Source organism: Mytilus californianus, unplaced genomic scaffold, assembly GCF_021869535.1.
Source record: "Mytilus californianus isolate M0D057914Y unplaced genomic scaffold, xbMytCali1.0.p SCAF_8, whole genome shotgun sequence".
Lineage (NCBI taxonomy): Eukaryota > Metazoa > Mollusca > Bivalvia > Mytilida > Mytilidae > Mytilus > Mytilus californianus.
The window spans coordinates 28,874,424-28,889,188 of NW_026262734.1; the positions used below are offsets into that span (position 1 = coordinate 28,874,424).

A 14,765-nucleotide genomic window follows, 5' to 3' on the forward strand; every position below is an offset into this window, starting at 1 on the left:
TGTTTTTCTGTATTGAAGAAAAAGGCAGATGATGCCAGTAAGGCACGATACTTGACTTAAAAAAAACCTGTGATGGAATTGCTTTATGTTTAACTGAACCTATTTGAAAGTAATTCTATAAATAATTTGTCCGTAATTTTGAGATGTTTACTAGTGGATTTGTATATAATTTCATTGATGTGTTTTAAGATGTCACAAAAATCTGTTTGACTTGGAAGATTAATTGTTGCAATATTTTTGTTTTGGTTTATCTACTAAATATAATGTTGAATGATTTTGTATACCAATGTATACTAAAATTTTATGTATAGTGAAATCTTTAGATTTAAATTTCTTTGGCTACAGTTCGAGGGACACTGATTCCCTAGTGGTTTTCCACGTGGATTGTAGGCGAAGGGATTTTTCCTTTTCGAAGTGTGACTAATGCTGTACAAGTACAAATAAACAAATTGTTATTGGTTAATATATTTTTAGCAGAGTTGAGAAGAATCAAGTCGAAATACAATTGTTCCTGATTGGGAAGTAAAGAGTGAGTTTGATCCAACAACAGTAAAGTAAGCGACAAGCCAGCATAGTTGACACTTGGAGGTGAAGTCCCTTTGCTTACAACAAGCTTTCATCATGCTGAAGATGTGATACAAATAATGTTCATTTTGATATGAGTTCATTGCCTAAACGGGACTTTATAAATTTGTATGTGGTCGAATTCATGAGAACTTATTGAATTGTGAAACTATTTATAAAGAACTGTGTACACGTATCTAAAAATGGTTAGTTGCATTGTAAAGAAATAAAAGAATAATATTTAATAAAAGTGTTGAAGACATTTTTGTTTTGAGTTTTGGGAATACTATTCCTTAAGGGAAAGCCTTGCTAGTGGTGTTATTTGAGATTGGCATGTAAATATGCTGTATGGACAACAGAGTTTTCTATGCCCATAACTAAACATGAACTGGATGCAAGATTATATCAATCACTGAGGATATGGGTATAACCTCATTGGTTGATATCTTTGGCGGAAGTACATGTGATACATCCTCATTCTTTCAATATCCAAGTGGTTGGTTTATGGGCTATATTTGGTCAGGCAATACACATTGACTGTTTGGGTTGACGAGGTCCTTGATATGCCCCCTCTCCCACCCATTAGTACCAAAATGTGGATAGGTTTTTCATATTTAGATTTTGATATTGGTATTACATGTATGCATTTTGGGTTGATGAGCAAGAGACAACATTAGAAAAAACACAAGAATTACTATGTGATCAAATGTTGACGGAACACACCTTCACTTTAGCGTCTGATGAGGCGATGTTCACAGGAAAGGTCAATGAGGGCAAGTGGATTTGTATATTTGTGCTCGCTATTTCATTACAATGGTAAAAATAAAATAATATATCTCAGATGACAATATTGTTGATTATCATGTGTCATTTTTTATCTCCAGACTAGTTATGTTGTGAACAACTCAGAGCTATATCCAGTGAGCTGTTTTGTGCATTGCATTGTGCATAGTAGTCCACATTTTGGTATCTGAAACGTATAGATATTATCTTGTATTCGGTTCTCTCCTCTAGAGTTTTCTATACCCATAACTAAACATGAACTGGATGCAAGATTATATCAATCACTGAGGATATGGGTATTTTCAATGTAATATAATCATCGTCAAGCAGGACCGTTAGTTTTGCTCTTTAAACTGTTTGACTTTTTGATAACCTGTGGCTTTTTACAACTTACTATACGGTATAAGTCTTTCTCATTGTTGAAGGTCACCCTAAGTTGATTAAATCCTTGAAAGTTGGTCTTAAGTGGATGGATATCTCATTGGAAAACATATCACATTTCCTTATCTATATGGAACGTAAGGACTGTCTCATGAAGTATATAGCAGTTTGGTTAATACTTTTGTTCGTTCTTTTAAATTTCCGTGGTGATTTTGTTTATTTATGCATTGGTAACCGCTCTAAAGTTAGGCTATGGTGACATACGTCATAGATTTTGAGCGATGTTACATTGGAATAAGGATCGTTTCAATTTGCATAGTGACAAGAATATAGAATTATGACGTGTTTATCTATGCTACCCATCATTTAATATTTTCCTGATTTTTCTTTTGCCTAGCTTTATACATATAAAGACAATTAACGTGTTCATGTGACTCACATGTATATGGTAAAAAAATATATAAATTGAGGTGTGTACGTGATGAATTCATTCGCTTAGCAACATTTTAAACCAATCAGCTGTTCTCATATCGTTTTCTATATTATATTTAAAAAAAATTGATAACATGATATGGTTATTCTGTTTTAACTTTGTTTTTTTTTTTTTCTATATACCAGAAGGCTATCTCGCAAACTTATAACCAATAGTGTCCTTGCGGAGAACGGGACATCTATTGAATAGTTCCATTTTGAAGTGTTTACAAGGGCGGTAATGTTTGCCCACTGTGCATTAATAAAACGGCAATACTAAAGAAATTGAGAATAACGGCAAACCTTTAATTTTCTCTCTAATATTTATTTAAAACTTAGGACATATTGTATATAGACACATGGCTATTGCGGAAGACCGTCTAGAAGTCTGAAATTTCATTGACGTATATATGCCGCATATCGTTTTATTCAGGGGCGATAATTTTACAAAACATTGGAGAAACGCTAACTAACATGATTCTGTATTGTGTTGAACAAACTTGTGCTTTCGTATGTCAAGTGACTTGCATGTACAAAGATTGAGGCGTTCAAAAGTTAGAGAAGTTGAATATCAAAGTAATTGTTTCAATTCTTTATTTTTTTTTTGTTCGTTTTAGGGGGGACAGAGTGGGAGTAAAAAGTATGGCATGTTTTAAAGAATCATTTCACTGTTTCTTTACCATTTGACTTTTGATAGTATTTTTGTTAAATGGTTTGATAAAGAGAAAGGGATTTAAAACGTTATCGTTCTTATTTGTCGGTTCATCTAAACTTAATCTAATTAAAATATGGAGTATAACGAAATCAGAGTTCTATATTTTAATTAGATTGATGATCTAAACTTTGTATCCGCATCTCTTCCTGGATATAAATATACATGTATGACTTGATTTTTATGGATCTTTTAGAGCTCTTTAGAATCTTAAATAAATTGCGCACTTCCTTTTTTCTTTTCTTTTTTCTTATGCAATCTTTTAATGAAATCACTTGTCATTTTCGTCCCATGTTTTAAAAATTATTTTTTAAAGCTTGTAATGTAAAAAGTAAAATAACAAAAATACCGAACTCCGAGGAAAATTCAAAAAGAAAAGTCCCTTATCAAATGGCAAAATTAAAAGTTCAAACACATCAAACGAATGGATAACAACTGTCATATTCCTGACTTGGTACAGACATTTTCTTATGCATGGTGGATTAAACCTAGTTTTATAGGCACGATAGCTAGCTAAACCTCTCACTTGTATGACAGTCTCATAAAAATTTCATTATATTGACAAAAATGTGTGAACAAAACAAACAGACATAATAGGTATAAATGTCAAAATTAAGGGTACAGCAGTCAACATTGTGTTATAATCTCAATCACTATAAAAACAAACAAATATATCCACAAAGAAAAACAAAAAGGCATGTCGACAAAGCACATTAGCAAAAACGAAAGACAAAAATACAAAAAATTACCATAGCATAATAATACAATGACGGGATGTATAAGTACCGAGCCACGTCAAATGGGTAAATACCAAAAGTAGACTAAACAGTAAAAGTAATACTTTACAAAGACAAATAAAAGAACACTATAGCATGGATTTAAGATGATAAACAACGTCAGTACCTAGAATCTAATCTTCAAGACCATCGTGTATTGTTTGTGAAGTTGATACGGAATATAATTTATCAACAAGGTCTTGGTATTTTCCGATGAACTTTTTTTAGAAGAAGGACGAGACGTTCTTTGATATAACCCTGGTTCATTAACTTTCTGCACATACACTGGTGAAGTTTTACAAAGTCTGAGTAGCACCTGGAAGCTCTTGAATACCGAATGAGTTGGGAAATGTATATCCCATATGCAAACAGTACATATCTTTACCAATTTGAAAATTAAAAATGTGCGTATTGATCATTGATCTTTGATCCTGAACTTCATTCATACCACATCCATTAAGTTGTCTACGGTATAGAATTAGTACTATCCTCCGGACTACTTCAGTTCAGCAGTAACACTCTTGCTAAAATGGGACGTCCGTTTGGGAATGCGGGATGTACAAATACGCAGCCACGTTTGATCGCAATTGGTACGTTAAATCTGCTTTGTCTAGAGAGTGTGCCAATGAACCCTTGTAACAGTTTTTTTTATGGATCCGTAGATGTCCCATAGCAGGGTACTGCTCCATACACAAAATACCATCATTTTCAAGTAGCACTCGAAATCTCGTCCTTCATCCCTGTCGATCAGCCTTTGCATAACCTACGTTTTGCATAATTTGTTAATTTGTTCTCGTCCGGAATATGCATGAAATATTTGTCACTGAACTTTAAGCAAACAACAATCAAGTCATAATATCACAAACATATATAGACAAATATGACAATTCTTTACCATTCTTTACACTATCAACCGCTTTACTCGCCAATATAAAGCCATAATAGGCTAACTTCGCTTTAGGCTGTCAGAAGTGAGAAGACTAAGAAGGTGAAAAAACGTGAGAAAAGTTTCCAATACTACTATTGTCAAAATAATTTATTTTCTTTCACTAAACGCATGTACTTAGGATTTAGTTTTGGGTTTGCAAGCGATGGGACTAGCTTATCTGGTGATTATTATTTTAAAAGCCGTGTTATTGCACTAAAACCATGTCCTACATTTTTTTGTTCTATCGCTGGGTCAATTGGTGGTGGATTAACACAAGTCCAATGCTTCTTTGCATGGTTCAAATGATACACTTTTTTTCTGTAAATTTCCAGTCCATACAGTTATGTTATTGTGTTCAAGTAGTGCAGAAAACTGCTAATCAGCAATTACTATACGAACACAGTATTTTTCCCGTAGAACATACATTCCTGAAAATTCACTGCAGGTTTATTAAGTTTGTATTAAAAACCTATTCCTGGTTTACTCAGTTCTGTGGAGTTAAATGCAAAATTAGAGACAAGAATCATGACACTATATCGTATTTAATTTTTTTTTATGAAATTAAATAATTTGATAGAAATATGCGTGTTTTTCAACGTTTATAAAACAATTTACAGAAACATTTTAGAAACCGAGATTAAGAGATAAACTGTAGCCTAGATGTTTTAGCCATTGTCAGATTGGTGTAATGTTCTCAGCATATAAAATATGTTTGCTTTATCTATCACAATAAACTTATTAAAATTAGGACATCCTTGACACATTTGAATCATATTTGGACGAATTAAGGCGACACTATTTTACCGATGTTAAAAATCTCGTGAATATAATTGTTGATTTCATCATAGTTGTACATTTACACTGACAATCACTTGACATTGAAGTCTAAGTATAGTGTAAAACGTTAGTATTTTTTTAAGTGGTGTATTTTTTCGTTCCTAAGTACCCATGACAAGTGCATATGGTGCTTAAATTTCCGGACTCGTAACTACTGAAGTAGTTTACTTAATTACTATTAATCGTTTTATGACTAGAGCCAAACAACTGCCTTGAAAGCAACTTTCTAACAATGTTAACAGACTTTTAACTGCCAGTACGGTCGATACTTCATAACTATCGTTACTTTCGTCACATGCATACGAGCAACTATCTTTGGAAGCAACATCTATACCATTTTCCATTAAGCTGGTTCCCGACTGACTACTACTATTTGTTCAGAGCGTAAATACAAGCCGATTCAAGTTTATTAATCCATTTCATACCTCAACCTTACGTTGGATGTCACATTAGCTGGTACTACATAAATCAACGTTAACACTTTTGAATTTCAACCACGCTTCGTATAAATATTCGGTATTGTTAAAATTATGACATGATATAATGAAGTTGAATTCCATTCTCCTTAAATCAGAGTTGACAAATCTATTGTCGTGTAATATCTTTATACCTAATTTCTGTGCAACTAATGATACATAAACATCGTCAAGAAATATCGTTTTCATATAAGGAAATGCAATTTTCAATGTTCGTAGTACATTTATGTGCGTCAGAACAGATCCACCTGAAAGAAACGGCGGTAGAATAAGTGGCTGGTATTCTTTTTCTGGTATATACCATTTGCTATATTTTGATTCTCTCGATTTCACCGGATCTCTATTACACTGCTTATACCCAAACATCACATCTCTTCCGGATCTAATTTTTTCACTAGAAAATTTTAACAGGTTTGGTATAGTTACAAAATAATCGTCGTCAACAAAAAAGACAAACTGGCTGTTTAAATTCGATACAACCCAGTCATATGCCATCAATGTTTTATATATGTTATTCCTGTATTCGTCATTAAATGAACCTTGAACTATATCTTTGTGTTCAGCATATTCGTACCTTGCATGTTCAACAAACTCGGTGAAATATCCTAGAAGGAAAACTACTAGTACATTTTCCCCATGACATTTTCCCCATGTGGAGCGAATCGCTTCTCTTTGGTCAAAATGTCCAACGGAAGACTTAACCAATATTATAAGTTCGATATCAGCTGAACATGTGACACTAAATATTGTGGTATAATGGTTGTACATATTATTTATTGGTTCGCTAGAGGTCATGCCTTTGTCTGTTATCTCATTCACAATATATTGCACATCGTTTAGAGGATAATTATAATGAAATCCATAACAACGTTGCTGTTTCTTTAAAACTTCCATATAGAAACAAACCTGAAAGTCATTAAAAGAACAGCTAGAATTATAATGATAAATTCGTTTCTGTGTAATAATATAGAAAACATTACTATCCTGGCGGTTCCTTCGTACTTTATACTGTTATTTTAGGCGAACTTACCTGAAAAAACTCCAAATATTAAAAAATATATTAGTGCACTTGACATACAAGCTTCCTTATTTTTATATTAACTGAACATACCTGTAATACACAAAATGCATATACTGGAAATAAACCAGTAGTAATATGATGTTCTTTTCGACTGATTAGTGTTACACCATTGTCAAAGGTTAGGAGCTAACAAAAGTGTTTAACCCCGCAACATTCTTTACGTGAATGTGTTTTTATCACGGAGTATGCGGTTGTCCTTTTAGTCGTAGGTCATAATTGTTTTCAGTGTAATATAATTTTCTTCAAGCAGGACATTTAGTTTTGCCTTTTAAACTGTTTCACTTTTGATATCCTGTGGCCTTTTACAACTTACTATACGGTATAAGTTTCTCACATTGTTGAAGGCCATATGTTTACCTTAGTTGTTTACATCCTTGACCGTTGGTCTTTTGTGGATGAATGTCTCATTGGCAAACATATCACATTTCCTTATCTATGTCGGGAACGTAAGGATTGTCTCGTGCAGTATACAGTAGTTTTCTTAATATTTTTGTTAGTTCTTTTAATTTCCATTGTGATTTTGTTTATTTCTGCTTTGGAAACAGTGCTAAAAGGGAGGTTATGATGACATACGTCATAGATTTGTTCATATATATATGTATATGAGCAATATTACATTGGAATAAGGATCGTTTTAATTTGCATTGTGACTTGACTCAATAAAAAGTCTTTATCTATGCTATCAATTAATATTTTCCTGATTTTTCTTGCATAACTTTACGCATATGAAGACAATTGACGTGTTCATGTGACGTTTACAGAATAGAGCAAAATGTGCAGAATAAATGGCAAAATACATAAAGAATAGAGAAAAATAGGGCAAAAAAATAAAAAATAGAGAATAATGGGGTGCTAAAATATAAAGAATAGTAATGGGCAAAAGATTAAAAGAATACAGAAAAATGACCTCAAATTAAAGAATACAGAAATGAAGGACATCCATGTTTTCCATATTTCAGAAGGCTATCTTGCGAACTTAAAACCAATTTTCTTGTGGAGAACGGAACACATATTGAAGAATTGAAGAGTTCCAATTGTAAGTTTTTGCAAGGGCGATCATTTGTGCCCACTGTGCATTGATAAAACAACAATAAGAAACGAAGAATAATGGCAAACCTATTTGTTTAATTGCTTCTTTAAAGAGGTACTTAAACGCAAAAAACATGTTTGAATAATTTTAAAGTTCGAAATAATCGTTGAAAAACGCAAAAAAAAACGATAACATTTTATCTTGTTATTATCGAGATATTTGCAAAATACTGTCTGTTCGTCATTTGCACACCTGAACGATTTAGTAAAACACGCCACTAACACCCTCTAATTCTACCCAACGGAAGTGACGTACTGTGGGTCACCCTGATCGAATACGTGTATTATATCGTATGTAAACAGATCAGCTCGTAAAGTAAAATAACAGTTTTGATATATATTGGTGACAATTACCAACCGAATCTACATCGAGAATATTGATATACATTTATCGAGGCTTGATAATCGCATACATATTTTAATCAAATGTTTATAATTAGAAGAAAAGTATTGAAAAAACTTCCAAATGAAAAAATCAACCTTTTTTTCTATAAATATTTAGATGTGCATCTAAAAGTGGCAAAATAATTATTAATCAGTTCATGATGGTGACCGCGTAATGGTAGAAGCAGAAGTAGAACCGTGCATGGGAAGTTCCATGGCGGAGAAACGGATTTTAAAATAGGACACTCCCAACACGTGCTTGAAAAAGACGATGTAGGACGTAACTTGTTGATTTGTTGTTAAATTAAACTACTGTATGTGGGTTTTTCTGGGCTACAAAAAATTAAGATGTTCTTACTTACTTACCGACGGACTTTAGTTACAGTAGGATTTCAAAATTATATAAGTTTATTCTCTAGATAATGTGAAGAATTGCGTACTGTCAGTCCTGGGAACAGTATATCTAACGTCCCAGGACTGACAGTACGCAATTCCTCACATTATCTAGAGAATAAACTTATATAATTTTGAAATGCTACTTAAATGGTTTCATGGTGCCAAAAAATTTATCATTTGCATGCATAAAATTTAACAACGCTTCATTACTCAAGGTTTATGAACAATTTCATAAACTGTAAAATGAATATATGCACAAAAAAAAATATTTCAAGAAATTTTTCTTATGTATTCAACAATAATAAACAAATAGTATGTGTGACTTTTTGTCCTATCAAATTTGTGACTTTCTGTCCTGTGACTTTCAGTCCGTTTACCATAGAGACATATTATACAATTGTAATCTATTTTTATGTCCTAAATCACAGGCCTATTCTTTGTGTTATTGGAAAATTAAATATAAATCATATATCGTAGAAATATAAAAGCAACAAAATAGTTAAATAAGTTAAAATATCTAAGAGCATTTAAAACTACAACAAAAACCACTGAAATAAAATCTTTAGAAAAAGGGGTGTGCATTCCAAAATTACTTGTGTCCTAAATCCTAAATATTACGATCGAACCAAATATATTTGTTTTTGAAATAAAAAAATTATAAATACTGTCTTTAAGGTTTTGAAATATTGACCATTTCTTTCATTTGAAAATTTAAGCAATGACAATTAAAAAACAAAACAAGAAAAATATTAATCCTCTCTGTCACCTTTTGATCCTGGTAATTAAAACAGTCCGTACTTTGACACCTAATGATAAGTGAACATCCTGTAAGGTAATAAAGATCAAACAGGGTAAACAGTGGCTATTATCCCCCCAGTCAGGTAATTAACAACTTGGCCATGCAGAAATGCCACCTGTTGTTTATAAATTGATGAACTTAATAGTTTGATAATTAACGTTATTGAAAAGGTATTGCGAATACCTGGTTTTGAACTTGCAATTTTTATCACATGGAAAAGAAGCCCTACCGTCATATCTTGTATAGATGTTATGCAACTTCACGTACATGTAAACATAAGCAATATTTATCCTCGACTCAATAAAAAAATTTATTTATAGCTAGAATATAATATATTGACCGTTCATTTTTCTCTTTCCTACGATCAGGATCATTGTTTTTAGTTGAAAACTCAATGTTGAATTACCCAAACCCCATCCACCCCCTTTTTCTATTGAAACACATTATTAATACACTTCCCTTCTGAAACATTTTTTTCCTTTTGACAAATTGGTCATAATAAAGAATGAGCTTTGAAGAGGTAGCGATATTCATTGGCAGTGCTTTAAATCAACGATCAGGAGAAAGTTCATTATTAATCAACGTTTAGATTAGCCGAAGGAGTGACCCACTGTGTGTCACTTCCGGTAGATTTGTTTTAGTGCTTTTTCCGGAAGTAGCGTTGATTGGATTTTCCTAAGGTAAAAATAGTTGAACTTTACACGCAATTATCTCTGTAATTAGTGGACCAAATTGCATCGTTTTTTTTGCATTTTTTATTAAGTATTTCGACCTTTTAGATAAGAATTACTTGTTATGTGTGTTTTAGTACCTCTTCAAGATTTATGAAAACTTTTCTAGACGCTAGACATATTGTTTAGACACATGTCTACTGTGAAAGACCGTCAGGAAGTCTGAAGCCTACTTGATGTATGTCCCGCATATCGTTTTATTCAGAGGCGGTCATTTCACAAAATATTGGAGAAACCCTAACTTACATTATTCGGTTTTATGTACAAAGCTTGGCGCGTTCAAACGGCAGAGAAGTTGAATATTATTCTGACTATAAGAGATTTTTTTTGGGTGCATGGGGATGAAAAGTATGGCATTCTTTAAATGATTATTTTACTGTTTCTCTGTTTTGAAAACGTAACCATAAACACACAATTGGATTAAGCATCTTGTCATCACAAACCCGCTAAAACAACTAGTTGGAATTTTACAGAATTTCAGTAACAATGTTATTTTGCCATTTTGCACCTCATATTTTTTTAATATCGATCCTACAATGTATATCTAGCTTTTTATCCATATCGGTCCAGTTTGCACAAGTTGCTTGATTTTTATATTTATTTTCATTTTGTTTTGTCCTGAATATGCATGAAACATTTGCCACTGGACGTCAATTAAACAACATTCAATCAGTAGAATTGCTACTACTCCAAGGATTTCTCGTGGTCTTTCTCCAAATTGCTACGCCCCCAAGGATTTCTCATAGTCTTTCTCTAAATTGCTACACCCCCAAGGATTTATCGTGCTCATTCTCTAAATTGCTACACTCCAAGGATTTCTCATGGTCCTTCTCTAAATTGATACACCCCCAAGGATTTCTGATGGCCTTTCTCTAAATTGATACACCCCAAAGGATTTTTCGTGGTCTTTCTCTAAATTGCTACACCACCAAGGATTTCTCATGATCTTTCTCTAAATGGCTACACCCCCAAGGATCTCCCATGGTCTTTCTCTAAATTGCTAAACCCCAAGGATTTCTCATGGTCTTTCTCTAAATTGCTGAACTCCCAAGGATGTCTAATGATACTTCTCTAAATTGCTACACGCCCAAGGATTTCTCATGGACTTTCTCTAAATTTCTACACCTCCAAGGATTTGTCATGGTCTTTCTCTAAATTTCTACACCCCCAATGATTTCTAATGGCCTTTCTCTAAATTGCTACACCCCTAAAGATTTATCATATTTTTTTCTTTAAATTTCTACACCTCCAAGGATTTCTCATGGTTTTTCTCTAAATTGCTACACCCCAAGGATTTCTCATGGTCTTTCTCTAAATTGCTACACCCCCAAGGATTTCTCATGGTCTTTCTCTAAATTTATACACCCCCAAGGATTTCTCATGATCTTTCTCTAAATTGCTACACCCTCAAGGATTTCCAATGGTCTTTCTTTAAATTGCTACATCCCCAAGGATTTCTCATGTTTTTTCTCTAAATTGCTACACCCCCAAGGATTTCTAATGATCTTTTTCTAAATTGCTACACCCCAAAGATTTCTCATGATCTTTCTCTAAATTGCTACACCCCAAGGATTTCTCATGTTTTTTCTCTAAATTGCTACAACCCCAAGGATTTCTCATGGTCTTTCCTTAAATTGCTACAACCCAAGGAATTATGATGGTCTTTCTCTAAATTGCTACACCCCCAAAGATTTCTCATGGTTTTTCTATAAATTGCTACACCTCCAAAATTTCTCATGATCCTTTTCTAAATTGCTACACCCCAAAGATTTCTCATGATCTATCTCTAAATTGCTACACCCCAAGGATTTCTCATGGTTTTTCTCTAAATTGCTACACCCCCAGTGATTTCTAATGGCCTTTCTCTAAATTGCTACAACCCAAGGATTTCTCATGTTTTTTTCCATAAATTTCTACACCCAGAAGGATTTCTCATGATCTTTCTCTAAATTGCTACACCCCCAAAGATTTCTCATGGTCTTTCTCTAAATTGCTACACCCCAAGGATTTCTGATGGTTTTTCTCTAAATTGCTACAACCCCAAGGATTTCTCATGGTCTTTCTCTAAATTGCTACACCCTCAAGGATTTCCAATGGTCTTTCTCTAAATTGCTACATCCCCAAGGATTTCTCATGTTTTTTCTCTAAATTGCTACACCCCCAAGGATTTCTCATGATCTTTTTCTAAATTGCTACACCCCAAAGATTTCTCATGGTTTTTCTCTAAATTGCTACACCCCAAGGATTTCTCATGATCTTTCTCTAAATTGCTACACCCCAAGGATTTCTCATGGTTTTTCTCTAAATTGCTACAACCCCAAGGATTTCTCATGGTCTTTCCCTAAATTGCTACAACCCAAGGATTTATCATGGTCTTTCTCTAAATTGCTACACCCAGAAGGATTTCTCATGATCTTTCTATAAATTGCTACACCCCTAAAGATTTCTCATGGTCTTTCTCTAAATTGCTACACCTCCATCTAGGGCCAAAGAAATTGAGAATAACGGCAAATCTTTAATTTTCTCTCGAAGATTTATTTAAAAAATTTTCTAAACTCTGGACAAATTGTTTATAGACACATGGCTATTGCGGAAGACCGTCTAGAAGTCTGAAATTTCATTGACGTATATATGCCGCATATCGTTTTATTCAGAGGCGATCATTTTACAAAACATTGGAGAAACGCTAACTAACATGATTCTGTAGTGTGTCGAACAAACGTGTGCTTTCGTATGTCAAGTGACTTGCATATACAACGGTTGAGGCGTTCAAAAGTTAGAGAAGTTGAATATCAACTTAATTGTTTCAATTGTAAGAGAATTTTGCTTTATTTTTTTGTTCATTTTAGGGAGGACAGAATGGGGTAAAAAGTACGGCATATTTCAAGAATCATTTCACTGTTTCTTTTCCTTTTGATAGTATTATTTTTAAATGGTTTGATGAAGAGAAAGGGATATAAAACGGTATCGTTCTTATTTGTCGGTTCATCTAAACTCAATCTAATTAAAATATAGAACTCTGATTTCGTTATACTCCATATGGAGTATAACGAAATCAGAGTTCTATATTTTAATTCAATTGATGATCTAAACTTTGTATCCGCATCTCTTTCTGGATATAAATATACGTGTATGACTTGATTTGTCTGGATCTATTAGAGCTCTTTAGAATCTTAAATAAATTGCGCACTTCCTTTTTTCTTTTCTTTTTTCTTATGCAATCTTTTAATAAAATCACTTGTCATTTTCGTCCCATGCTTTAAAAATCATTTTTTAAAGCTTGTAATGTAAAAAGTAAAATAACAAAAATACCGAACTCCGAGGAAAATTCTAAACGGAAAGTCCCTAATCAAATAATCAAATGGCAAAATCAAAAGCTCAAACACATCATACGAATGGATAACAACTGTCATATTCCTGACTTGGTAAAGACATTTTCGTATGCATGGTGGATTATACCTGGTTTTATAGCCGAGGTAGCTAGCTAAACCTCTCACTTGTATGACAGTCGCATAAAAATTCCATTATATTGACAAAAATGTGTGAACAAAACAAACAGACATAATAGGTATAAATGTCAAAATTAGGGGTACAGCAGTCAACATTGTGTTATAATCTCAATCACTATAAAAACAAACAAATATATCTACAAAGAAAAACAAAAAGGCATGTCGACAAAGCACATTAGCAAAAACGAAAGACAAAATTACAAAAAATTACCATAGCACAATAATACAATGACGGGATGTATAAGTACCGAGCCACGTCAAATGGGTAAATACCAAAAATAGAATAAACAGTAAAAGTAATACTTTACAAAGACAAATAATAGAACACTATAACATGTATTTAAGATGATAAACAACGTAAGTACCTAGAATCTAATCTTCAAGACCATCGTGTATTGTTTGTGAAGTTGATACGGAATATAATTTATCAACAAGGTCTTGGTATCTTCCGATGAACTTTTTTAGAAAAAGGACGAGACGTTCTTTGATATAACCCTGGTTCATCAACTTTCTGCACAGACACTGGTGACGTTTTACAAAGTCTGAGTAGCAGCTGCAAGCTCTTGAATACCGAATGAGTTGGGAAATGTATATCCCATATGCAAACAGTTCATATCTTTACCAATTTGACAATTAAAAATGTTCGTATTGATCATTGATCTTTGATCCTTGACTTCATTCATACCACATCCATTAAGTAGTCTACGGTATGAAATTAGTACTATCCTTCGGACTACTTCCGTTCGGCAGTAACACTCTTGCTAAAATGGGACGTCCGTTTGGGTATGCGGGATGTACAAATACGCAGCCACGTATGATCGCAATTGGTACGTTAAATCTGCTTTGTC

The 14,765-nt window shown here is 33.2% G+C and overlaps 1 protein-coding gene across 1 annotated transcript; it reads right to left on the reverse strand.

The window, feature by feature from the left end:
- Nucleotides 1–5,206: 5,206 nt before the first annotated feature.
- LOC127710548 (beta-1,3-galactosyltransferase brn-like) lies at nucleotides 5,207–7,001 on the reverse strand. The gene has a single exon (XM_052216484.1). It carries the CDS (start codon nucleotides 6,820–6,822, stop codon nucleotides 5,902–5,904), a length of 921 nt encoding a protein of 306 aa, XP_052072444.1. The 5' UTR covers nucleotides 6,823–7,001; the 3' UTR covers nucleotides 5,207–5,901.
- Between the last annotated feature and the right edge of the window lie 7,764 nt (nucleotides 7,002–14,765).

What these genes read in the sequence shown, in the direction of transcription:
- LOC127710548 (XM_052216484.1), bottom strand. Translation starts at nt 6,822, where the DNA reads ATGGAAGTTTTAAAGAAACAGCAACGTTGTTATGGATTTCATTATAAT.